The sequence below is a fragment of the Amblyraja radiata genome, chromosome 24, assembly GCF_010909765.2.
Source record: "Amblyraja radiata isolate CabotCenter1 chromosome 24, sAmbRad1.1.pri, whole genome shotgun sequence".
Classification (NCBI taxonomy): domain Eukaryota; kingdom Metazoa; phylum Chordata; class Chondrichthyes; order Rajiformes; family Rajidae; genus Amblyraja; species Amblyraja radiata.
Window position 1 is genome coordinate 35,152,743 of NC_045979.1, and position 26,960 is coordinate 35,179,702.

The 26,960-nt window shown below is 41.8% G+C and overlaps 1 protein-coding gene across 2 annotated transcripts; it reads right to left on the bottom strand.

Moving 5' to 3' along the window:
• Window positions 1–1,574: 1,574 nt before the first annotated feature.
• nucks1 (nuclear casein kinase and cyclin dependent kinase substrate 1) lies at window positions 1,575–25,896 on the bottom strand. 2 transcript variants are annotated; one of them, XM_033042909.1, is made up of 8 exons: window positions 25,442–25,896; window positions 20,780–20,823; window positions 13,401–13,506; window positions 12,350–12,432; window positions 8,288–8,431; window positions 6,701–6,856; window positions 5,067–5,222; window positions 1,575–3,475 (listed from the first exon to the last, which is right to left on the bottom strand). In XM_033042909.1, exons 1-8 carry the CDS (start codon window positions 25,456–25,458, stop codon window positions 3,240–3,242), a joined length of 942 nt encoding a protein of 313 aa, XP_032898800.1. In that variant the 5' UTR covers window positions 25,459–25,896; the 3' UTR covers window positions 1,575–3,239. The 2 variants fall into 2 exon arrangements, with proteins under 2 accessions (XP_032898800.1, XP_032898798.1); XM_033042907.1 differs by lacking the exon at window positions 25,442–25,896 and adding an exon at window positions 24,461–24,534.
• Between the last annotated feature and the right edge of the window lie 1,064 nt (window positions 25,897–26,960).

Here is a 26,960-nt window from a genome sequence, read left to right on the forward strand (position 1 = left end):
AATTTCTCCATCCTTGGAGGCTTGTCCCCATCTCCTGTGGCTCTGTTGCACAAATCGATTGCTAGGAGACAGCTTGCATATAACCGTAAGGATATGTAGAAAACAAACTAGATATATGTTCTTGTATAGCAACTCTATTCAAAGCGTGCGAGTTAGAATAGAGCAGTTTGAAATTGTCTGAGCTGTCTATTTTTATATAAAATGTACAGCTAATACTCTTAATCTTTAAATCTATTGCCTCATGCGGCGTGCAAATAAACTTTAACATTTTTACTGTGCTCCCTCACCAAACGAGTTCACAAATATTTTTTAACTCACATCATACTTTATACTGATGTTATGATATATAATTTATTCCAAATTGAATCATAAAATGAATCTGTAGTAAATCATTGCAACAATGTTGGTGTTTAAAATAAAAAACACAACAGATTATTGGATCAGAAGGGATAGTGGATAAGGAGGCAAGATTGGCAAATGCTGCTGAAATAATAATGAAGTTAAATTTGAATACTGGTGCTTCCAAAAAATTACAAAAATATAATTATGAAATTCATATTAATTTCAGCATGGATTCTTTTTTTCAAATATTCATATGAAAAAAAACAATGAACAATTCTTAAAATATCCCAAGGGACATCGAGCTTGTTGTTTATAACCATCGACTGTCATATCCAAGTAAAATGGATACCATAATATAAATTGGACATCATAAAGGGGAGATATCCATTAGTGCTAACGAAATCAAACATGAAAAAAACTTTTTTCTTTTTGAGTAGAAACAGCACATTTATCATATAGGAATCTCAACCCGTCCTTCACATGGGCCACTGGTACAAGTTAAATTTACAGACTGCCAAATTATTTTAGAGTTTAGAATATTACTATACTCCAGGTAAAGTTCGAAAGCATATTCATCAATAGATAAGGCAGCAATATGTGGCTCTTCATAACTACTCTTACCAAGATGCAACCATTTTCTAACCCAAACTCTATTGTTAGAAACACCTGATCAAAACCCTACGAGTGCAGATGACTTCAGTCTATTGGATGGTACAATATTGTATTCACCCAAATACAATAGCTATCTTAAAAACTTTAAAAGTCTAGACAAAAAAAATCTGGCTTACTATTACGATATACTAGAGTAGATTGTGTTTTTTTAAGTTAAAAAAAAAAATTTGGTGTGGGGGGGGGAGATATAATATAAACCACTTGCTGATATATTAAAATTTCACTTTGCACATCATAGGACATGATCCTTATTTTTTTTTTTAATTGACTGGAAATGTGGAATGCAACTGGGGTATAGGAGAAGACTATCCATATTTTTCAACCTATTACAGAACAGAAAGCACAAACACCCAAAATATTCTAGGATACAAATCTTGAAATAAAACTATAATGGGTTTTTTTTAAACAGACCTCAGCACAGGCCAAGAATTCTAAGCTACTCTCAAAGTTATAAGTGTACTATACTAATGACCCATTTAAAAAAAAATCTTCTTTCGTACCTATATAAATCTTTTTTTTTTTTTTAAAGCAGCCTTCAAAATAATTGAGCAAAGAAACCATTTTACATCAGCAGACATTTAATGTTCTGTAGCGAAAATAAAAACAAAAGAAATTGAAAGCCCACTTGAATTGAATGTCAACATTAAGAATTGGCTGTACAAGTTTTTCTTTCTGTAACTTACAAAGATATGGCTGCTTTGACAAAATGCTGATAAAGACAAACAAATGCGCAGTTTTTTCAGGATTCGATCACATTCATTTTTAAATGTTTCAATCTGCAAAAAAAAAACAAACAATTCAGTTCACAAGATCAGACCTGATGACTAAGTGATTGTTGGTGGTGCATAGCCGTTTCTCCCCCCCCCCCTCCCCCCCTTTCAATATTAAACACCTAAGTGTTTACGGTAAAAGTAGCAATGAGAACCGTGTAGTAGTGTTACAGGATTATCGCAACCCACACCATCACTCATTTACTTGAGCAACTTGACCATAATATTTTAAATCCAATCATCAGCTGCACTGGAGGATTTCCTTTTTGTGAACCGGCTAGATTTGAACTGCAGAACACCGAGCCCTTTTAGATCCCAGTAGTTTAAAAACAAGTATTGGCTGAAACTAACCGTATTTTTTATTTTTTATTTTTTTAAATTGAACATACAATAATTTTCCTTGCAAATTTACACATCTCAAATGAGACTGTAGCAGCTGACTGGGGGTTACATGTTATCATTTGATCTTTAGTTATGCTGGAAAAATGCCATGCGGTTCACATTCTCAATTTAAATGGATGGTTCGGTTCAAGAAGAGTATTCAAATCACGAGATAACTGGCTACAAATGACTAAAATATTTGAGATGAATTTTAGAAAATTCCTTGGGTAATATACTGAGGTACGGAGGGCAATCAGTCAGCATCGCTGCTCGTGACAGATGCCGATCCTTAAGATGCCACAGACACTTTCATTTGGTCTGTTATCACATTTCATTGAGGCCATGTCCAAAAACTACACCTGCTTTTAGTGAAGCTACATTTATAATTTGTTGTTCATTTCGCTATTTGTATTTACAGCATTTAAATTTTACAAGGTTGAGATAGTTAAGCTAATGTTATATATCTACAGGAGCCTTTGATCTTGTTGTTTGTTATCAGACATTTCAAACAAGGGAATCCACAGGAATGATTTATTCGATGGGCAATGCAACAAGAGAACGAGGAAAATTATACCATTTTGCTGACAACATGAATGAATGTCATGTTTTATAAAATAAACAAGTTTAATCCATTTTGTCCTTTTTTTTGTACCCAATTGGATGCTATAATTGGGAAGTTGTGTTAACTTCCTGGAAAGGCCGAGATCAAACAAGCAGAGAGGTTTGCCTGAACATAAGCAGGGTGTTCCTGCTGTTGTTAAAATATTTTTGTAGCTTGGTACGACTTTTCATTTGAAATTGTCATTGAACAGTCAAAGTAATTTGCCAAAAACACGGGCAGTTTCTACCGACTGCAGATTCTAATTTTGAAAAGATCAAAGCAACTCCTATAAAATAGCAAGCCAAATTTAAAATTTGATTTTGTCACGAACTGCAGGATACAAAAAGGGACACAGCCTTTTAAAAACAGCGCACACACACACACACACGTCCCGTGTCTAAACCTTGTGAACCAAGCTGTCAGTGAAGTTGTATTCTAAGTCTACTTATATAAAAAATATCCCCTTGTATTGTTCAGTCATCCCCAGAATTAACTTCCTCCTCTTCCTCCTCCTCATCTTCTTCCTCTTCCTCCTCCTCATCATCTTCTGGCTCTTCTTCCTCGTTTGTTTCTGGTGGAGGGCTCTTCTCCTTCTTTGATTCTTTAGCAGGACTTTCAGGTGGTTGCCCCTTAGAAGGTGGTGATGCCTTTGTGGCAGCAACCCGTCCTTTTCCTTTGCCTTTTACCGGACTGGGGGTTGCAGGGGTGACTTAGAAATAATTTAAAAAGAGGCACAATTCAGTCATTAAGCACGTTCGCTAATGCAACACAAATCATTTATATTCAAAATAATTCAATACACACTTAAGATTGACAGATTATTGGTACAAGAATAACTTTGATACAACAAGGGGCAGTATAGTGGCGCAGTGGTAGAGCTGCTGTCTTACAGTGCTGGGGACAGGTTTGATCCGACTACGGGTGCTGTCTGCATGGAGTTTGTACTTTCTCCCTGTGACTCACCGAGTGCTCCGGTTTCTTCCCACACTCCAAAGATGGACAGGTTTGTAGGTTATTGGCTTTGGTAAAACTTGTAAATTGACGGTAGTGTGCGACAATAGACAATAGGTGCAGGAGTAGGCCATTCAGCCAGCACCGCCATTCAATGTGATCAATGCTGATCATTCCCAATCAGTACCCCGTTCCTGCCTTCTCCCCATATCCCCTGACTCCGCTATCTTTAAGAGCCCTATCTAGCTCTCTCTTGAAAGCATCCAGAGAACCGGCCTCCACTGCCCTCTGAGGCAGAGAATTCCAGACTCACAACTCTGTGAGAAAAAGTGTTTCCTCGTCTCCGTTCTAAATGGCTTACCACTTATTCTTAAACTGTGGCCCCTGGTTCTGGACTCCCCCAACATCGGGAACATGTTTCCTGCTTCTAGTGTGTCCAAACCCTTAATAATCTTATATGTTTCAATGAGATCCCCTCTCATTAACACTAATTTATTTCACTAAATAAGGCACCATTGACAAAGGGTGTTTTAGGTCCCTGTGTGTTTATGGAAAAGACTGCCAACCTTTAATAATCTTATATGTTTCAATAAGATCCTCTCTCATCCTTCTAAACTCCAGAGTATACAAGCCCAACCGCTCCATTCTCTAAGCATACGACAGTCCAGTCATCCTGGGAATTAACCTTGTAAACCCACGCTGCACTCCCTCAATAGCAACAGGGAGTGCAGCGTAGTGTAACAGGGATTGCTGCTCAACACCGACTCGGTGGACCAAAAGGCCTGCTTCCGCACTGCATCTTTAAACTAAAACAATTAAATGCTCAGCTAACTGGTAGCAAAAAACCCCCAAACTTGTTGCCCTTTACTGTAGTGCAAATATTGTTCCATAATTCATCACTCGCGTTATAGCCAATTCTATGTTGTGAAACCGTTACACTAATCCTGCTCATTTCCTTCAACTCTCAGCCAAGGTGGAAAAAATAAAACTCCCCACTCTTTCAGAAAGTTGTTTGTCAATCAAGGAGTAGTTAAATCATGAGAACTTTTCAAAATGCTGAGGCTAAAATAACAATGAAAAAGGCCCGTCATTTTTCTCGGTCGCAGATACAGTTGAGATACAATCATCCTTTGACTTTTGCTCAGGCCCCAAGACATACCAACACACTTATAAGGAATGAAAACTTAAGTTAACCTCCACATCTTATGAACCCAACTTCACAAACCAAGTATCTAGCCTTCTCCTTTGGACCCACTGATTCTGAACTACCCGATCATATGTCTGTCTTTACTTCAGTTTAAGGAAACACGAGACAACCTTTTCATTTAGCTTTTCCGTGATCAGCTTACCTGTAGCGCTGAGTCTCGGCTTAGGTGTCTTCTTTTCCCTTTTCTCAGGTACCGTTTTAGTTTTCCTTCCTTTTTTGCTTTTCTTCAAAGAACTCTCATAGTCGCTGTCATCATCCTCCTCCACATAGAAGTCGGCATCGCTTCCAGAATCCCCTTCTGCAATAACATTGTACAACTGTGAATTTCAGCCATACAATCATTTATTTTAATTTTGATCTGATCAAGCACTATTAAGAATTTTTTGGATCTGTATTGTTTTTTGGGAATTAATAACCATTTGGGGCTCCTTGACGACGCTAACACAAATGATGCACACCACATTACATGGTGGCAAAACAGTGACAGTTCTGGTCAAGAAATAGTCTACAAATTCAAAGGCCACCAGGATAAGCCACAAAACTGACTGACCTACTCAGCAACATGAAGGAGGCCATACATGACCATTTTCAACATTCAGCAATAAAACTATATCAATTTTAAAGGATTAGCTATGATCCTTTGTCCTTTACTCATCCAATACACAGTAGCCAAAATGAAATTACTCTACATGTATTCTAGTGACACGCACCAAGTTTTAAACAAAACTCATCTAACCTCAGCTCACCATGTGAAAGCTTATTTAACAACTGATACGAATACCATATGGTCGTAGAAAAACAATTAAAATTACTAGGTATTTAAGACCTGTGTACTTTGTGCATTGTATGCAAAACAAAGACTTTCACTGTACCTAGGTACATGCGACAATGAAGTATCATTGAATAACTCTTAATTCAAACCTCAGTTAATAGACAACAGGTGCAGGAGGAGGTCATTTGGCCCTTCGATCATGGCTGATCATCCCCAACCAGTACCCCGTTCCTGCCATCTCCCCAGATCACTTGACTCCGCTATCTTCAAGAGCTCTATCTAACTCTCTCTTGAAAGCATCCAGAGAACCGGCCTCCACCGCCCTCTGAGGCAGAGAATTCCACAGACTCACAACTCTCTGTGAGAAAAAGTGTTTCCTCATCTCTGTTCTAAATGGCTTAATCCTTATTCTTAAACTGTGGCCCCCTGGTTCTGGACTCCCCCAACATCGGGAACATGTTTCCTGCCTCTAGCGTGTCCAAACCCTTAATAATCTTATGTTTCAATAAGATATCCTCTCATCCTTCTAAATTCCAGAGTATACAAGCCCAGCCGCTCCATTCTATCAACATATGACAGTCCCGCCATCCCGGGAATTAACCTTGTGAACCTACACTGCACTCCCTCAATAGCAATTAAGTAGATGTTACATCTTTTTAATTAAACCAGCAAATGAACTTAGTACATCTGATGTACAGCAAGCAGCCGCCCAAATTCAATTGACTCACGCAGACCGCAAAAACTGGATGATAAGTATCACAAGCCATTAAGGAACAGGTATCAACAGAAAGTAATGCATTCTACTTCCACCCATCAGGTAATTTAAAAACTGCGGCACTGAAGTTTACAAATCTCAAATTGTGGAGTACAGAGGCAAATAAATAAATTTTGGGTCTATGTCCCAAACATTATAGAGGGCACTGTATATGCTTCAATCAGGACTAAAACCACAATATTTTATTATTCTTAACATAATTTTAGGCTGCACAAATTAAATCACTCACTTTCCTGAACAGCCTCTTCATCATCTTCATGTTCCTCTTCGCTTCCACCATCATCCAACAGGATTTCTCTCTGTTTGCTTGCAGCTTTGGACGCAGCTTGCCTTTTCTGACGACCATCTTTCTGGCCTTTTTCATCTTCACTCTCATCGTCGCCTGCTGAAAGATGCAAGTAGGCAGGATTAAAATTTAGGATCACAAATTCATGCCACTGGAAGACGTGACAAATACCAGCAACAAACGCTTGCACCTTTATGAAGTTGTGATGTTGACATCAAGACCATAAAAGATGGTGCAAGGCATAGAAAATGTATACCAATTCAAGGGCCTCGACGCAAAACGTCACCCATTCCTTCTCTCCAGAGATGCTGCCTGTTACTCCAGCTTTTTGTGTCTATCTCCGGTTTAAACCAGCATCTGCAGTTCCTTCTTACACAATTGGAATTGATACTGCGTCAACTTAGAGGTCTACAGTAATAGGATTTTTCATACGAAGTTAGACAGGCGTACAGTCATGCAGCATGAAAATAGGCCCTTCGGCCCAGCCTGCACACGCCGACCAATATGCCCCATCTACACTCATTCTACCTGCCTGCTTTAGGGCCATATCCCTCTGAATCTACCCTATCCACTGACCCGTCTAAATGTTTCTTACAAACAGGTTTGCAGTGATGTAGACATGTTCATTTTATGTAAGATAAAATGAACACCTTACATTTCTCCAAATGCTAACATTGGAATGCCACTATCCTTACCAATGTTCTTCCAAGATACCAAACTTTGCAGGAAATAAATGGCAGCATTGCACATCACCTTAATTATCATTCTTTAGGAGAAAAGGTCCTCATTGGTGCTTCACAGCCAAGGCAAATTATTTCCTCTGGCACACTGGTTGGGATGTGGCTTGTTATTGGGAAAGTCAAGCATCCAGTTGAAAAGAGATGCGCAGAGACCCAGTTTGCCGAGCTTGGTAACAACTTTGGAAAGGATGATGGCGTTATATGCCAAGATGTAGTTCATTTTCCAGGTGTTTGTAAAAACTCCACCCAGTTGGTCCGTGTTTGTTGAGAGAACACGACCAGGTACACCATCAGATCCAGGCGCACTTAGGGTTCATCCTCACAAAGAATCTTCTCCGTTGGCCTCGGCGTCTGAGATTACAATGCCTATGGGGTACCGAGAGGGCACATCAGTGATCTCCCTTCCGAAGTTTGAGTAGAACGCATTGAGCTCATCTGGGAGTGACGTCTCGCTGACGCTAGATCTGCCACTTGATTCATCTTTTAGGAAGTAAATGGGTGCAAGCCCTGTCACAGTTGCTGAATGCCCGTCTCACTCTCCAATTTAGAGCAAGTCCCTTTCAGCCTTTTTGATGGCCTCGGAGGTCATACTTAAGACTTCCTGTTTGAAACTGTGTTGCCAGGTTCGAAGGGCCGAGATCTAGTTCTCATTTGCAGGCCTCTTGTGGGTCATTTGCAGGTCTGATAGTGCATATAATTTCTGTTTTACTGCAAGAGTTATAATCATATCCAGTATTCCTTACTCCATGGGAGCACCAAGCACCAGTATCCTCCTCATCTAAAAGCATACCTTCAGCTGATTTCCTGGGTTTTTTGGGTGTCCTTTTCTCTTTCTTATCTGCTTTAACCCTTTTTCCTTTTTTGCCCTTTTTCTTTGAAGCTTCATAATCACTGTCGCCGTGATCCCGATCTTCTTCACTCCCCATGTCCTCATCTGAAAGCAAATTGAAGAAAATTCTTACAAAGGCAAACTGGACCAATTACTATTTTGACAAATACACCAGGTAATTTAGTGACAAAACCTAGAGAATGTCTCAGCTGCATTGACAAATGAAACACAAATCAATGGTATTCACAATTTCTCTGAGAAGATGAAAAGAACTAAGATTAAGAGACTTCATTCAGCCCTGTTGTATATAACTCCTCTCTCGAAACTAAGGTTAAAAAAGCCATGAACAGCAAGCCCTGTGACTAATTCGGCTGTAATCAATAATCTTGACCAAGTATCCAACATCTGTATCATTCTATCTCTACTACCCCAGGCCCACATCCACTTTGGCCTCTTCCCCATCTTGCAGTCCTGGAATCACAAAGGGAGAGAAAATTAAATCTTGCAACTCTGCACCATATATTAGTGTCCCAAACTACCCACTTCAGAACGCACGTTAAATCGCTCTAGAGTGCATAGGATGCATAAGCGTAAGAAGCATGCGTGGTAAAACAAAAGCAGGACATGCATGCACAATCACCTAGGAAATTTAAGTAGTGCATACGCCTGCAAAAAGGCGAAAAATTAGACTGAAAAAGTGTGACTGCGGTCATAGGAAGCTTTTTCTGTTGGTCCTAGTGTGGCCTTTTAATATTTAAAATTCCCTTGTTCTTGCAAGCGAAAGGGTAAACACATATGACATTCCCTTTCTACAGAGTACACAACTTGGAATTACATTTAGGTACAAGAACTTTGGCTAAAACAGAGCTGAATTCAACAGTGCTACTATTGGAAAGTATAAACTCAGGATTTTGGGGAGGGGGGGTCATGTTTGCAGCTAAAAGCCTCCCCTACCCTCCAAAGATTTAAATTTAATGAGTATCATTGACCACAACTGCTAAATTTTGAAAATCAGGAAGGACGAAATAGGACATCATAGCAAGGCAGGAACGTAATTGTCAGGCACTTTTTCTCCTCCTCCATTTTATAACCTCTCACAAAAAGACGTAGATACTTTATACCTTGAAACGATATTGACTAGACTAATTCGTAACTAAAAATTATCAATAGCCAACTGAAAACAATCACCAACTAATTTCAAATTATCACACCGTTCTAAGCTGCAGGTGTAGCAACTGTCTACAGTTAGAGAAGCATCGGATCACAATTGACGAGGCAGGGCTACTGCTTCAAACAGGGCTATGCACTAAGGAAAGCAAAACATTTTCTGTGGGGTTACACACTGTAGCTCTGAAAAGGGCCAGGGTCTATGAGCAAGGCAGATAGAGGGATCCAAGGGAAGCAGTAGCTTTGGTAAATATTGTAGAATGAGACAGGGAAACAATGAACTGGCAGAGATATGAACAAATATTTTGTACAGCATCACTGTAAAAGCATCATAGTAATAACAATATCGGCAGAGAAGGAAAATGTTCAAAAGGTAGTTACTGGAGAAGTATTGGACAAATCAATTGAATTAATGTACAAGCCATGTAAATCTGGTGGCCTTTTCTATCATTGTCTAAATCGAAAAGCTGCAAAGATAGCGGATGTATTGATTACAAACTAGAAAAAGATTCTTGAGAAGTCCCAATAGTTTTGGAAAATTGCAGAAGTTACTCTCCGATTCAATAATCGAAGGCAAGCAGGAAAACAGGCCATCAGTGAGGAAAAGCTGGAATGCACTGTTGGGGAAATGCTGAAGAACATTTAATCATGACACAAGCAGATTTTATTGGCCTGATGAATGGGAAATCACTTTTTTATAAAATGATTAGCAGTCTTTAGGAATGGATAAAGGAGAACCAATGTATTTACATTTCCAAAAGTAATTCAATAGAGTAGCACATAAAGATTGCTGCACTGGTTGAGAGCTTATGACATTGGGGGAAATACATTAACATGGATAGTGGATTGATGAAAGGTAATTGTACTGAAACACAAACTAACAGAAAACAGCTGCTATAAATGTTAGCTTTCCGGTTGACAAGCTGTAACAACGGCATTGCCACAGGAATCAATGCTGAGCTGCAACTATTTACAATCTATATTTAAGGACTTGGATGACGAGACCAAGTGTATTTTGCTGATAATACACGGATAAATGAGAAAGCAAGTTGTGAGCACAAATTTTTAAAAGGATATAGACAGGTTAAGCGGGCAAAATTTTGGGAGAGGAGTATCATGTCCAGAAATGTGAAGTTATCCATTTTGATAACAAAATAGAAAAGCAGAATATCGTTTAGAGATAGAAACCTATTACACTTAATTTGGATGTACTTGTACATATAAACAATATTGACATAAAGAAAGAACAGGTTAACACTGAGACAAATGGAAAGGTGGTCTCTGGGTCAAAGTAGGGCAGTCTTCCTACAGTCTCTGACTAGACTGCACACAGATAACTGTTTACACTTCGAAGGTTCATTGGGAAAAGATTGCATAAGCCGGAGCTTGTAAGGATGAAAAGGTAATCATACTGAAACACAAAACTCTGAGGCAGCCTGTCAAGGTATATGATGGGAGGATATTTCCTTAGTAGAGAAACAAAGAACAAGGGGGCATACATTTAGAAACCTCAAAGCGGGCAAAAGGAACAAGTTTGGAACGTGATGGAATACTTTCCACTTGCCTGGAGAAATGCTGATACAATAATAATAATAATAATAATAATAAGTCACCTCCGCCCGAACCTCCAGACTCAGAAACAGCTTTATTCCCAGAGCTATAGCGGCTCTGAACCGGCCCTGCTGAGTGCCCCCCATCCCACCTGGACTGTCTCCCTCGGATGGTCACGTCGCAGTTTATTTATTTAATTTTCTTTTTCTTTTTACATCGGTTGGAAGCTGCATACTAAATCTCATTGCACTGATGTTACAAGATATTATTCGTTACAAGATATTATTATTATATGTTCACACCATCCAGAATAGAGGAATAGATAGGGTAAATCAATTTTCTATTTCCCAGAGTAGGGGAATCAAGAACTATAGGTTTAAAATGAGGGGATAAAGATTTAATAAGAAGCTGAAGGGCACCGTTTTTTAATAAATACAAAGGATGGTGGGTATTTGGAACGAGCTGCCAGAGGAGGTCGCTGAGGCAGGTACCATCACAACGTTTAAAACACATTTGTACATGTATATGGATAGGATAAGTTTAGAGGAATATGGGCCAAACGCTGTCAGGTGGGACTAGTGTAGGTGGGGCATGTTGGTCGGTCTGGGCGCATTGGGTCGAAGGGCCTGTTTCCATACTATATGACTCTAATAAGGCAGCTTGTTTGCTTATCACTCCACCATTTGTCTATAGAATGTATCATCTACATATAACATGCTCTGCAGTTACTCGCCAAGGCTCCACATCAGCAGCTCTCGCGTCGCGTAATGAAATTAAAGAACTAGTACAATATATTGCTAGGGACCAAGGTACCCCAAAGATGTTAAATATAAGTGCAGCAAGTGACTACACGTTTTAGGTGAACCTGAATTTCAAGCACAGCGAGCCATGTCATTTCAGATCTCTCTAACTACAAATCAGCTTGTTCTTTGTTGCAAAATGTTTATTCTGATTTTTAAAAGTTTGTTTCCTATGCAAGTCAGGAAACTGAAAAATGTGCCATATGTAAAAGCCCCACATATAATTTTTTGCCCACAGTTATTTACTTAAAAAGGATTAGCTTGGAATGACACATTGCCTTAGCTCAATTAGCTGCCAAGATATTGGTGTATTCAAAAATGTATTCTCTCTCCAAAAGACCCATCTCTAGGAATTTATGTCAATCATAAAAAGGTGGCACATTTACCGCCAGGAATAATCCAAACCTACAAATGCAGAGCAATGAGACAGACACCTACACTTACATTAGGTTGCTTCCTTCGGTCTGACTTTTAACCTGTACCATACAGTTTAATGTAAACCCACCAGGTGAATGGGATGTCTCCTTCTTGGACAATGCAATGGCAGCCTTCAGGTCCTTCTCATAAAGCTTGTCGTCTGATTCCTCACTGCCAAATAAATAAGAACACGTGCCAATCCAAAAACTTATACTACATAAATATAATGTGCCATAACTTATTCTAACTTTGACAATGATGCATCACATCAGAGAAACAAGTTTCAGTTCTGGTAATGAAGCTGTGCTGAATGGGGTTTTAAACTGTCAAAGTCTAATTGCTGCTTGCTCATTAAATTAGTCTGTATAACCTGGGTGGTCTCTTTTGTAGGCAAGGGTTCACTAACAACAAATCAGCCAAGAAACCATTTCAGGATTCAAGAGACTGCTGAATCGTGTGCAAAAAAACAAAGCACTAGTGAAGCATTAGATGCACAGAGTCTCTTGCCCAGAGTAGGCGAACAGAGGACCAGAGGACATAGGTTCAAGGTGAAGGGGGAGAGATTTAATAGGAATCTGAGGGGTAACTTTTGGATGTATGAAACATGCTGCCAGAGGAGGTAGTTGAGGCAGGGACAATCCCAACATTTAAGAAGCAGTTAGACAGGTACATGGATAGGTCAGGTTTGTAGGGATATGGACCAAATGCTGGCAGGTGGGACATGTTGGCTGGTGTGGGCAAGTTGGGCCGAAGGGCCTGCTTCCACAATGTATCACTCTATGATTCTATAAACTCAGCGGATCAAGCAGCATCTGTCCTAACCAGTCAAAACATAGTCTGTGGATTCCTCCACAGATGTTGCCTGACCTACTAAGTTCAACCAGCACTTTGTTCTTTTGCCTCTAGAAACTATTTCTATCATTTTGGCATCCATAGTTGAATTTAAACGTGTGCTTCAGAATACAAACAGCATGTTTAACCCAAACACAAACCGCTATCTGTACACAAAATGAATTGGAAGTGAGAAATTAAAAGCACATTTATACACCTACGCCAACAAAAAGGATCAGAAATGTATCAACATAAGATAGGCTTTTGAAGAAAGAACCAGGAAAATGAAGAGTTCCCATAAAAGCTACCTTTCGTCTCGCGCATTTTTCGCAGACTTTCGTTTGTTTTTTCCTTCCCTGGGAGATGCTCGTGCTTTCTTAGCCGGAGGGGGTGAATCTCTTCCATAGGCTTCATCTACAAGCAGAAATCCAGGTTAATACTGTTATTCTTCCAAAGCCCAAGAAACACCAGAAAGAGCATGATTCACTTCCCCATTCTGAAAGAGGAATACAAGATAATATCCAAACCACGGTTCCAATTGAAAGGCAAACAAGATTCAGACCATATTAGCCCCAATCCATAGTATTTTTATAAACATGCCTCTGCAAAAAACTAAATACAGTAATGGTAACATGGATGCAAAAATAAACCGTATAATTAAAATATCAAGATTGCAATAATAATTTGTGTCCTTTTTTTAAAATTGCATTTCTGGGTTACTCTTCCATAAATCGCCTTCAATGTCAAAACATACTTGGTGCTGTCAATACATCGAGTAGGAAGTACTAAAGGTGAATGTTGGTTGCTCAGTCTTACAGAACCCACTGCTTACACCCAATTATGAAACTACAAAAGGGCTAACACAAATAGGTAAAGTGAAAGAAAATAAGTCATCCAATGAAGGCAAATTAATATTACCCAGCAAGGGCAGAGATAGCAAAGCTACTGCCTCACAGCCCCTGTGACCAGAGTTCAATCCTGACCTCAGATGCCGTTTGTGGAGCTTGCATGGTCTCCGTGATCACATGGGTTTCAGTTGGGTGCTCTGGTTTCCTTCCACATCGCAAAGACATTGAATTGGCAGGTTAATTACCCAAGTAAAAAAGCCCATAATATATTGATGTGGAAAAAATCCTTTGGGATGACTTGGTGACGGGGGGTCTGGATTACTGTGAGTCTAATGACCAGCGCGGACTAGGTGGACCGAAGGGCCAGTTTCCATGCTGTGTGACTTTTTAGAATTAGAAAAAAAACTCCAACTGGGAAGAGATGCAATCAATTGCCAGGGCAATGTAAGTGGGCAACAGGGACATTTGAAAGTAGCACAGTACTGTAAACAACACAGATTACTAAGTTAAACCACAATTAGTGAAGCCATAAGATACTTCCAATGAATATTTTTGACGTTTGTGAAAATAAAGCAGACTAGTGTTCACTAAGTGCTTTTCACAAAATCCAGGCTCCCACGACACTTTACAGTTAATGCTGTGTGATCAGTGTTACAATATAAGAAGCTGCTGTCTAATATTGTTTGAAAATGAATAAACAATTACATCCTATCTAGTAAGATATCCCACACCTACCACTGAGGGCATTGGATTCAACTGAGATAAGATTCACCAGGCAGCAAAGCTCCTTATAACCTCAATAAGTAACCACACAATGTACGAATCAGGATAATTAAATATTGGCAAGGTGCCAAACCAAAAGAGCTTGTCAAACATGAATTAAACTCCTTTTCCATGCATGTTCTGTGAAGAGGTTGCATAGTAATAGAATCAAAGGATCCTGGGTAACTTTTACCTTCTCAAGTGTGGAAGCCAAGAGTTGCAGAGATAAACAACTCTGTTGCGACCACAGATCACTCAGCACAGTAAAAGCCAGGGACTTAACCCGTGAACTTTGACATGTGCAACCCGAGGAATAAATACACCAGTCCAGATTTTCCAGTGGTCCATATTTCTATCAACATTTCTGATTAAAATGGAGTAAATCAGACAATAACAATCATGTAGAGTAAAAAGAACAGAAATCAGGATTTCTCTAATCTACATAACACCATAAACCTCCTTGAAACAATGCTCCTGGATTGGACACCGAAATAATGAAGGGCACGAGGCTCCTGAATATACCCACTAGACAACAGGTGCAGGACTAGGCCATTCGGCCCTTCGAGTCAGCACCGCCATTCAATGTGATCATGGCTGATCATCCCGAATCAGTACCCCGTTCCTGCCTTCTCCCCATATCCCCTGACTCCGCTATTTTTAAGAGCCCTATCTAGCTCTCTCTTGAAAGCATCCAGAGAACCTGCCTCTGAGGCAGAGAATTCCACAGACTAGGTACCTAAATAATTAATAATGATACCTCTGCATAACTAGCAACTCTTAAGTCTACCATTAAACACAAACATAATACCTCTGAAGGTGTGAAGATCCCATTAATTGTTAAAGATACTTAACATTTCTATACTTTTAATCTTTTTTCTGATGCTTCTGTGTAGTACATAAGCAGGGATGCACTGTCAAAGGGGCCCCTAAGCATTAAATTGCCTGTTCACCTGAATGGTATATTCTAAGTATTATTTGTTGAAGAATCAGTCATTTCACTTCCCTTATTTTTACCTCTCCAATGGAAAACCCCAACAAATTTTTGAATCATGGGAATATAGGAATGGGATGGTGCCATTAACCTATAAATAAACAGACTGCCTAATATTAAACACAAGCTATATTAACAATAGACACAACATTGATTTCCAACATTATGTCAGTGGACATCATGATGGTACTTTCATTTCTGTTAGATGGTGGTGGATTAAAGTTCATGTCCCGAACACACAATCTCATCTTAAAATTCTGTACCATAATTAGGGACTGTCGCAGTGTTGTGATCTTTTCTGGGAGACTTAAAACAATTTGCTAGGTATTATACTTGTACAATCCACAACAGCTGCTGTTATATAATGATTAAACAATTGTTCCTTTCAAAAGCAGAAGACCCAATCTTCAACATGATTGATTGCTGCAGCCAAATCTATTGCCTGTCGACACCGGTGGAGTCTGAACTACACTGTTTTCATCATCTTAGATTTGGTGCAGGTTCTGTGACTCCAATTACTTCAATGGACAGTAGAGAGATAATGACACAAAGTGCTGGATTAACTCAGCGGGTCAGGCAGCATCCTTGGAGAAGATGGGTAGGCGATGTTTCGGGTCAGAACCCTTCTTCCATGTTCTCCAGAGATGCTACCTGACACGCTGAGTTACTTCAGCACCTTTTCTTTTTTTTTTTTTTTTTTTTAAATGAACCAGCATCTGCAGTACTTTGTTTCTCCAGAGAGATAAAGGCATATTTTGAAAAATAATTTACTTGCTTTTAAGTTGTTTAATCTACTTATGTACTGTAGTTGTAGAAACAAGGAACTGCAGATGCTGGTTTAACAAGGTTAGACACAAAATGTTGGGAGTAAATCAGCAGGCCAGGCAGCATCTGTAGAGAACATAGATAGATTATGTTTCCGGCCGGGAACCTTTTATGGACTGATTGTGCTGGGCCCTGAAACAAAATGTCACCAATCCATGTTCTCCACGAATGCTGGCTGACCCGCTAAGTTACTCCAGCATTTTGTGTATTTTCTATGCTTTTGTTTTATATTTTGTTACGCTATTTAAAATTGCCAATATTGATAAGCATTCATAGAAAATAGGTGCAGGAGTAGGCCATTGATAAGTGTTCAAGCTGGTTTAGCCTAGGATCTGGTTCAATTGGTCAACAAGGCATTTCTTTCGGATTTAGAAACATAGAAAATAGGTGCAGGAGTAGGCCATTCGGCCCTTCGAGCCTGCACCGCATTTCAATATGATCATGGCTGATCATCCAACTCAGTATCCTGTACCTGCCTTCTCTCCATACCCCCTGATCCCTTTAGCCACAAGGGCCACATTTAACTCCCTCTTAAATATAGCCAATGAACTGGCCTCAACTACCTTCTGTGGCAGAGAATTCCAGAGATTCACCACTCTCTGTGGGAAAAATGTTTTCCTCATCTCGGTCCTAAAAGATTTCCCCCTTATCCTTAAACTGTGACCCCTTGTTCTGGACTTCCCCAACATCGGGAACAATATTCCTGCATCTAGCCTGTCCAACACCTTAAGAATTTTGTAAGTTTCCATAAGATCCCCCCTCAATCTTCTAAATTCCAGTGAGTACAAACCGAGTCTATCCAGTCTTTCTTCATATGAAAGTCCTGACATCCCAGGAATCAGTCTGGTGAACTTTCTCTGTACTCCCTCTATGGCAAGAATGTCCTTCCTCAGATTAGGAGACCAAAACTGTACGCAATACTCCAGGTGTGGTCTCACCAAGACCCTGTACAACTGCAGTAGAACCTCCCTGCTCCTATACTCAAATCCTTTTGCTATGAATGCTAACATACCATTCGCCTTCTTCACTGCCTGCTGCACCTGCATGCCTACTTTTAATGACTGGTGTACCATGACACCCAGGTCTCGTTGCATCTCCTAATCGGCCACCATTCAGATAAGTCTACTTTCCTATTTTTGCCACCCAAGTGGATAACCTCACATTTATCCACATTATACTGCATCTGCCATGCATTTGCCCACTCACCCAACCTATCCAAGTCACCTTGCAGCCTCCTAGCATCCTCCACACAGCTAACACTGCCCCCCAGCTTCGTGTCATCCGCAAATTTGGAGATGTTGCATTCAATTCCCTCGTCCAAATCATTAATATATATCGTAAATAGCTGGGGTCCCAGCACTGAGCCTTGCGGTACCCCACTAGTCACTGCCTGCTATTGTGAAAAGGACCCGTTTACTCCTACTCTTTTAAGTTTTTTAAAGGCCGAACAATCAGAGTTGGGTTTCATGAGGAAATCCTTGCCGGGGGATCTGTACCAAACTGGACCACTTTTAATCGGACAGATGACTGACAAACTGCTCAGAGGTAATTCAGGACTTTCAGATTCAGATTCAGATTCAATTTTAATTGTCATTGTCAGTGTACAGTACAGAGACAACGAAATGCATTTAGCATCTCCCTGGAAGAGCGACATAGCAAATGATTTGAATAAATAATAATAAGTGTCCGGGGGGGGGGGGGGTGATTGGCAGTCACCGAGGTACGTTGTTGAGTAGAGTGACAGCCGCCGGGAAGAAGCTGTTCCTGGACCTGCTGGTTCGGCAACGGAGAGACCTGTAGCGCCTCTAGGATGGTAAACAGTCCATGGTTGGGGTGAGAGCAGTCCTTGGTGATGCTGAGCGCCCTCCGCAGGCAACGCTTGCTTTGGACAGACTCAATGGAGGGGAGCGAGGAACCGGTGATGCGTTGGGCAATTTTCACCACCCTCTGCAATGCCTTCCGGTCGGAGACAGAGCAGTTGCCATACCATACTGTGATGCAGTTGGTAAGGATGCTCTCGATGGTGCAGCGGTAGAAGTTCACCAGGATCTGAGGAGACAGCTGGACCTTCTTCAGTCTCCTCAGGAAGAAAAGACGCTGGTGAGCCTTCTTGATCAGAGTTGAGGTATTGTGGGTCCAAGAGAGGTCATCGGAGATGTTGACTCCCAGGAACCTGAAGCTAGAAACACGTTCCACCACTGACTTTCAGGATAAAGTTAACTTTGTCTGATTAATTTATTTCATTATTGATTATAGGACCAGGCTGTATAAAAACCGATTGCAAGATTATTACAATAGGAATCCTACCATATACTTTCAGGTGTCTTGGGCGCAAGAACGCATGCGTACAATTGTTCACATGAAGATTTTAGTTGGATTTGTCAAGCACTGCTCATCAGATACTTGCTGTGCATAAGTTGGCAACGATAAACTAACTTCTTACTAGATCATAAAAATTGTAGGCTCGATCCAAAGATCCATGGAAATTATTTGGTTACTACCAGGTGAGCTTGGCTTAAAAACGAATGCAAAAATACTGGATAGACGGGCATCGTCTTGTCCTTTAAATTGCAATGCCCAAATGATAGAATTCCTTTAAATAAATTCAATCAATGCCTCTGTATCTTCACTACATAACGTGAAGCTACGCCACTCAATGCAGGATTATCGTGGATTTTATTCCCAGCATCTTGTTATTTGCTGTAGGGAAATTAGAGCACCCTGAGTTTCTCTGCATCATTTGGGCTTCAAGGAGAGAAGAGCCACGGTAATGGGATATAAAACCCATTGAGCAACATCTGTTCCACGATACACCATCTGATCGGATTCTACTTTCCGTTTCCAGAAAACACGTTCGCAGAAAGTGTCACCATTACTTATCAAGGATCGCCCCAGTTTCAAAGCTACTACCAAGAAATTATTTATGAATCCTGTCCTTGAAAGTTACCACTCTCAACCTTCATGAACATGGCCTTCAAAATATTCCAAGCTTAACACACATTCCAACACTCCACCACCTCCTCCTACCTGGAGGTTATTTATCATGTTACCCGTCCTGCATTCATTGGCAAGTAAGCATAAAATAATGAACATACCAATGGCATTGTCTACAACTCTGATGCCTTCATCGTCAAACCCAAAACATCATCTATCCTTTTCCTCCAAAGATGTTGCCTGACCTGCTGAGTTACTCCAGTACTTTGTGTCTATCTTTGGAACCACCCTTCTGAGTTGACTTGCCGCTGAAGCCAATAATCATTAATGTGACTGATGACTGTATCCTTCCTGCACTGCCTTGCTCACCTATCACAACTGCCCTTGCTGACCGAGATGGGCATGAATGCAACACGGCATTTCTAAAGCAGGCACCTTGATTTTAAAATTCTCCAACAATAATGACAATGTCTGCAACTCCAACAAATTAAAACCGCGATGTGTTAAACCCAAGAGTTGTGAATCTGTGGAATTCTCTGCCACAGAAGGCTGTGGAGGCCAATTCACTGGACGTATTCAAGAGTTAGATTTAGCTCTCAGGGCTAATGGAATCAAGGGATATGGGGGAAAAAGCACGAATGGGGCACTGATTTTGGATGATCAGCCATGATCATATTGAACAGCCAAATGGCCTACCCCATGCACCTATTTTCTATGTTTCTAGGACTCCTCCCAACACCTCTCGGCCTCTCCTTATCATTTCTTCAACATTCCGAAAACAACAGGAGAACCAAGAAACTGTTGATGGGTCCCGTTCTGAAAAGTCATCCGTTCATTCCCTCTGCAGACACTGCCTGATGCTCGAGTTCCTCCAGCACTTTGAGTTTTCCTTAAACAACTACCTCTAGAGGAAAGTCCAGACTATCATATCAAATAACTTTTAAGGCCAGTGTCGGCAGATATATTTGAAACAAATTGACGCAACCTGCATCTATTTCATAGAAGAATATCAAATTCCATTTTATTAAAATGGCAATTTAGACTGTTAGGTGAAATGTTAAAAGTCGCCAATGCCTTAATTTTTATCACCAACTTCTGGTCATCTGTCCTAATAACTTCATGCGGTTGAGTGTCAAAATGTGTTTGATAACGACAGAAATAGCTTGGGACATTTTGTCAAGTTAAATGTACCGTGAAAAATGCATGTCCCGTTTGAGCCGAATGTGGCATAAGAAAAGGACAATATTCAAGACATTTGTGGTGGATATTCATTAAGTACACAAGGCAAGCTACTTAAAATTACCTGGATTTCATGCACAGTACATACCATCAGAATCTTCAAACTGTGAGTAGTCAATGACCTTCCTATTCCTGAGAAAACAGATACGTTTGTTACTAAAAGCCCACTTCCTATTAAAAATAGTGAAATTTGTAGAGACATTTTAAGATTTAGAAGGTCACTTTAATTGCACAACTGTCACAACCACATCATCAGTAGATAAAAAAAGGTAAATAGAGATTACTACAAGCATTCTGTTCTTTCCTGGGCTTTCCTGTTGGAATAACATTTGCAGAGGAACAGGTCGGGTGCTGTGAGAGAAGTGGAATTTGGTATTGGGGATGAGAAGAACCCAGAGTAAACAATATGGAAACTGTTGCAGTTAAAATAAAACTTGTTTCTGTCAACAATTCTATTTGACATGAAGTGACAAGAAAACACAGATGCTATAGACCAGTGGTTCTCAACCTTTTTTCAGTGATGTACCCCCTGTGAAATATTTTTTCAGCCAAGTACCCCCTAACCAGCGCAAAAATATAGGCCTACATATATGTAGGCCTATATTTTAAAATCTCACGTACCCCCTGGAGTGCCTTCACGTACCCCCAGGGGTACGCGTACCCCCATTTGAGAACCACTGCTATAGACAATAGACAAAAGGTGCAAGAGCAGGCCATTCGGCCCTTCGAGCCAGCACCGCCATTCAATGTGATCACTGCTGATCATCCCCAATCAGTACCCTGCCTTCACACCATATCCCCTGACTCTGCTATCTTTAAGAGCCCTATCTAGCTCCCTCTTGAAAGTATCCAGAGAACCGGCCTCCACCGCCCTCCGAGGCAGACTCACCACTCTCTGTGTGAAAAAGTGTTTCCTCATCACTGTTCTAAATGGCTTACCAATTATTCTTAAACTGTGGCCCCTGGTTCTGGAGTCCCCCAACATCGAGAACAAGTGTCCTGCCTCTAGCGTGTCCAAATTCTTAATAATCCTATACGTTTCAATAAGATCCCCTCATCCTTCTAAATTCCATAGTGTACAAGCCCAGCCGCTCTGAAATGTCATCTGTTTATTCTCTCTGCAGACACTACCTGACGCTCGAGTTCCTCCAGCACTTTGAGTTTTCCTTAAACAACTATCTTTGGAGGAAAGTCCAGACTAACATTTCAAATGGAAGGGGACGGGGAGAGGAGAAAGAGAGGGGATGGGGGTAAAAGGGAAATATGATGGGAGATGCATTTACGAGGCGAAGGAGCAGGGTCACCAGGGTGGAGGGAGAAATGTGCATACACTAGGATGGAGAAGAGGAAGGGGAAGGTATTACTTCAATATTCATGCTGTTACATTATAAGTTACCCAGCAGCACATGATGTGTTGTTTCTCCAGTTTGTCAATGGCTTCACTCTGGCAATGGAGGCAGCCATGGACAGACAGATTACAATGGGAATTAAAATGGTCAGCAACCGGGAGCTCCGGCAAGTGTATGGCGAAACAGCAGCCTAGCCTGCGCTTTGTCTCGCCAATGTAAAAGGTGTTGCACCAGGAGCACCAAATGCAATAGATGAGGCTGGAAGACTGGGAGATGCACGGGAATTTCTGTCTCATTCAGAAGGGCTGCTGGCGTCCCAGGATGGAAGCTAGAGGAGGTTTAGGGGCATGTGTTATATATCTTGCAGTTGCAGGGCAACGTGTCTGAGGAGTGGGCAACCGGAGAGTTGACGAATTACGCTTCATGGCACAATATACAGTGCCCTCCGTAATGTTTGGGACAAAGATCAATCATTTATTTATTTGCCTCTGTACTCCACAATTTGAGATTTGTAATAGAAAAAAATCACATGTGATTAAAGTGCATATTGTCAGATTTTATTAAAAGCCATTTTTATACATTTTGGTTTCACCATGTAGAAATTACAGCTGTGTTTATACATAGTCCCCCAATTTCAGGGCACCATAATGTTTGGGACACATGGCTTCACAGTTGTTTGTGTTTAATTGCCTCCTTAATGCAGGTACAAGAGAGCTCTCAGCACCTAGTCTTTCCTCCAGTCTTTCCATCACCTTTGGAAACTTTTATTGCTGTTTATCAACACGAGAACCAAAAGTTGTGCCAATGAAAATCAAAGAGGCTATTATGAGACTGAGAAACCATCTCGCCGGGTGATGTTGCTCCGGCAGAGTCCTATCATATCAGAGCAAAGCAAAGTATATGGCAAGAGCAAAGTATGGAGGAGTGAAGGAACTGCCAAAGTTCCAAAGCATACCACCTCATCTGTGAACCAAGGTGGTGGGGGTGTTATGGCCTGTGCATGTATGGCTGCTGAAGGTACTGGCTCATTTATCTTCATTGATGATACAACTGCTGATGGTAGTAGCATAATGAAATCTGAAGTATATAGACACATCCTATCTGCTCAAGTTCAAACAAATGCCTCAACACTTATTGGCCGGCAGTTAATTCTACAGCAAGACAATGATCCCAAACATACTGCTAAAGCAACAAAGGAGTTTTTCCAAAAGTTAATAAATGGTCAATTATTGAGTGGCCAAGTCAATCACCTGATCTGAACACAATTGAGCATGCCTTTTATTTGCTGAAGAGAAAACTGAAGGGTACTAGCCCCCAAAACAAGCATAAGGTAAAGATAGCTGCAATACAGGCCTGGCAGAGCATCGCCAGAGAAGAAACCCAGCAACTGGTGATGTCCATGAATCGCAGACTTCAAGCAGTTATTACATGCAAAATATATGCAACAAAATACTAAACATGACTACTTTAATTTACATGACATTGCTGTGCCCCAAACATTATTGTGCCCTGAAATGGGGGGGCTATGTATAAACACAACTGTAATTTCTACACGGTGAAACCAAAATGTTTTAAAAAAATGGACTTTATTAAAATCTGACAATATGCACATTAACCACATGTGATTTTTTTCTATTACAAATCTCAAATTGTGGAGTACAGAGGCAAATAAATAAATGATGGGTTGTCCCAAACATTGTGAAAGGCACTGTATCTTGACCCAAATTAAAATATTACTGCTATATATCATTTAATAGCTTCTTGAAATCACAAAATAAAGTTAATATTCTGCACCCATCAACTGAAAAATGAATGCAATTGAAATTATGATACCAATAGTTTTCCTCCCCAAACATACCTTCCAATCAAAACATTTAATGCCAAAAGCAAGGCTGCAGGTACAAATTTCATGTGCATTAATTAAGACAAAAGTCTGCCAAAAGAACAACTTTGTTCTTTGCTAATTACATTAGTAATTACAATTGTTAGGCTTTCAAAAGTTTCTTATTCACAAAGGATTGTGAACAGTATCTGGAATGCATTCACAGCATGAGCCCATTCCCTCTAACTTACTAGAAACCACATGTCTTTTACAGGATAGAATTCAAAATGGAGACACAGATACTGACTTTGCTCAATAAAAAATGCCTGGGGAAGGAAAAAACCCTCCCAGCTCGAGTTAAAAAGAAGCCCCACTTGAATCTTACAAGAAGTATATACGGATCATGTGCACGCAACTGCATATCACACACACTCCTGTACACATGAAACTGGAAGTGAAAAAGTACACTTAAAACAGCGCAAAAATTGAAAGTAATTTTGGTTACCATAGATTATGGGCAAGAACAGAATCTTGCACAAGTACAGAATCGGATGTGGGGGGAGAAATTAGATTAAAATGAACTGATGTTCACTCACACACAGGGCTGGAGACATCAAATAGGAATGAGCTGTGATACACAAGGAATTGCAGATGCATGGATCCGCAGTTGTTGGATTGAGGAGGGAAATAAGGTTAGGTTTACATCGCGCTGAGTATTATTATTACACGCCAGAAACGACAATAAAGTCTGGAAATGCCCGCGATTAGGGCAGGGTGAGGGTGAGGGGGGGAGACACAAGGGGGGAGCTTCCCTGCCTTCGGGGGAAATGTGGAGAGCGGGGGGGAAATGGGTAGGAAACATTTCCATTTGGAATATTTTGGAGGACCAAGGTGGAGGGGAGTGGGTTAGTCAGGAAAAGGGGGTTGTGAGGGGGAGTTAGAGGGAATAGTAAGGGGGGTAAGGAAGAAGGGAATAGGGGGAGTGGTGGGGATGGGGAATTAGGGGAGATAGATGGGAGTGGGGTGAGAGAGAGAAGAGAGTGGGCACTGGGATGGGGGGGGGGGGGGAGATGGCGGGCCCAGGGAGTAAGAGGTGCAATGGAGGGGAGGGGAGTTAGAGGGAATAGTAAGGGGGGGTAGGGAAGAAGGGACTAGGGGGAGTGGTGGGAATGGGGAATTAGGGGAGATAGATGCATGAGGATGGGGGGAGGAGAGAGAAGAGGGGGGGGGGGGGGGGGAGATGGCGGGCCCAGGGAGTAAGAGGTGCAGGGGAGGGGAGTTAGAGGGAATAGTAAGGGGGGGTAGGGAAGAAGGGAATAGGGGGAGGAGTGGGGATGGGGAATTAGGGGAGATAGATGCATGAGGATGGGGGGAGGAGAGAGAAGAGAGTGGGCACTGGGATGGGGGGAGATGGCGGGCCCTGGGAGTAAGAGGTGCAATGGAGGGGGTGGAGGGGAGTCGTAGTGAGCGGGGTAGGAGATGGCGGGCCCTTGGAGTGAGGATGAGCCTCTGGGGGGGGGGGGATAGCAGCCCCCCCTCACCTCCCTCTCCCTCCCTCCGCGCCGCCGCCACCACCAACCTGACAGGCCTCGACATCTCTCTTCGGCGGCAAGGACAGCGTATTCCCGAGAACAACGCCAGAGGAATCTGATCCTTTGCCCCCTCCTCCTCCTCCTCCACTTAGGGGTTTATTTATTTCTTCCCCCCCCCCCCAGGGGTTAATTTTTAAACTAAACACCCAGCTAGGCCGCAGGCCCCAGCGCACGCAAACCCGACTCCGCGGCCTTTTTCTGCCGCCAACTAGAGGGGAAGGGGGGGGAACAAATCACGTTTTTTTTTTCCTTCCGGGCGGCGGTTGGCGAATGCGGCTGTTTTCTGACAGGAAAAAAAAAAGAAAGGGTTTGGTTTGGGGGGGGAGGAGGAGGAGGGGGGAGGCTATGTGTGAATTTGACTGAATTCCCTCAGAAGGGGAGATAAAAGGGGGCGGAGTCGTTGCAGCGCAACCTAACCTGCTGGCCGGCCTGGTCCCGCCCCCAAAGCCCGTCCCGCCCGCCGGGGCTCGAGCCGCCATTGGCCCGTTTGAAAAACAACCCGGGCGCTGATAGGCCGAGAGCGCCGTCGATCACGGAGGGGGCTCGCCCCGCCCCCCCCCCCCACACAGCAGGTTTGGTTGTCGGCGAACAGCAGCAGGTTTGGTTGTCGGCGTCCGGCTTCCCGCCCGCACATTTGGCGTCGCTCTCCACCCCCACCACGGGCTGAGGGGACACACGGCCTGGGGGTAAGGAGGGGAAACCGGGCCTCCCACCATCACCTGGTCAAACACTCCCCTCAATACCACTCTCAAATCCTCAACACTAAACATGGGGAGAGAGGACAATCCCCCCCCCGAACCCACAAACTGCAAACCCACACCCTTCCCCAATGCCAACTATCCCCCCCCTCCCCCTTCAATGCAAGTGTTTTTAATTAATTGCACAATATTGCACTTGCTGTTGTACTTAATGCAACAGCATGAATATTTATTTCCCTCATCCAGCACCCATCAGTCTTATCATGAGATTTTGGCGGCAAAAAAACCCCTGCACCATCTTGGTGCAAAGTCCAGGAAAGCGCCTCAGAATTTAAAGCGCCCTTGTCGCCACTTCGACCTTGCAATAAACATTGATATTTGTCTGCAAATGTGATGCCAGTTGGTGCCCCAACATTGCATGGTTGATGTTCAAATAATGCATTTGAGGGTCAATCCATTCCCTCTCCCGCAATGCTAGATCACCCACATTTGGTCAACTGCTGTGACCAATTTTCTAATCTCACACAGTGGAGTGCTCAGAGTAACTGCTAAACACAACGTGCTGGGGGGGTGCTCAGTGGGTCAGGCAGCTTCTGTGGAGAAGGGGTGGAGAATGTGGACAAAAGGCACTGCAAATGCTGGCCGACAACAAAGAAAAGGGCACAAAGTGATGTAGTAACTCAGCGGGTCAGGCAACATCTACAATACAATACAACACAATACCATTCATTTGTCATGTGAGGTTCAAACGAAATTTGGTTTCTGCAGTCATACAAGAAAAGAACCAAGACAGTGAATCTCCTCCTCA

Coding starts and splice junctions, on each gene's coding strand:
- nucks1 (XM_033042907.1), bottom strand. CDS start 24,519: ATGCATCTGCAATTCCTTGTGTATCACAGCTCATTCCTATTTGATGTC. Junction 12,433..13,400: donor AAAAATGCGCGAGACGAAAG/GTAGCTTTTATG, acceptor TTTATTTGGCAG/TGAGGAATCAGACGACAAGC. Junction 3,476..5,066: donor GCCGAGACTCAGCGCTACAG/GTAAGCTGATCA, acceptor ATTATTTCTAAG/TCACCCCTGCAACCCCCAGT.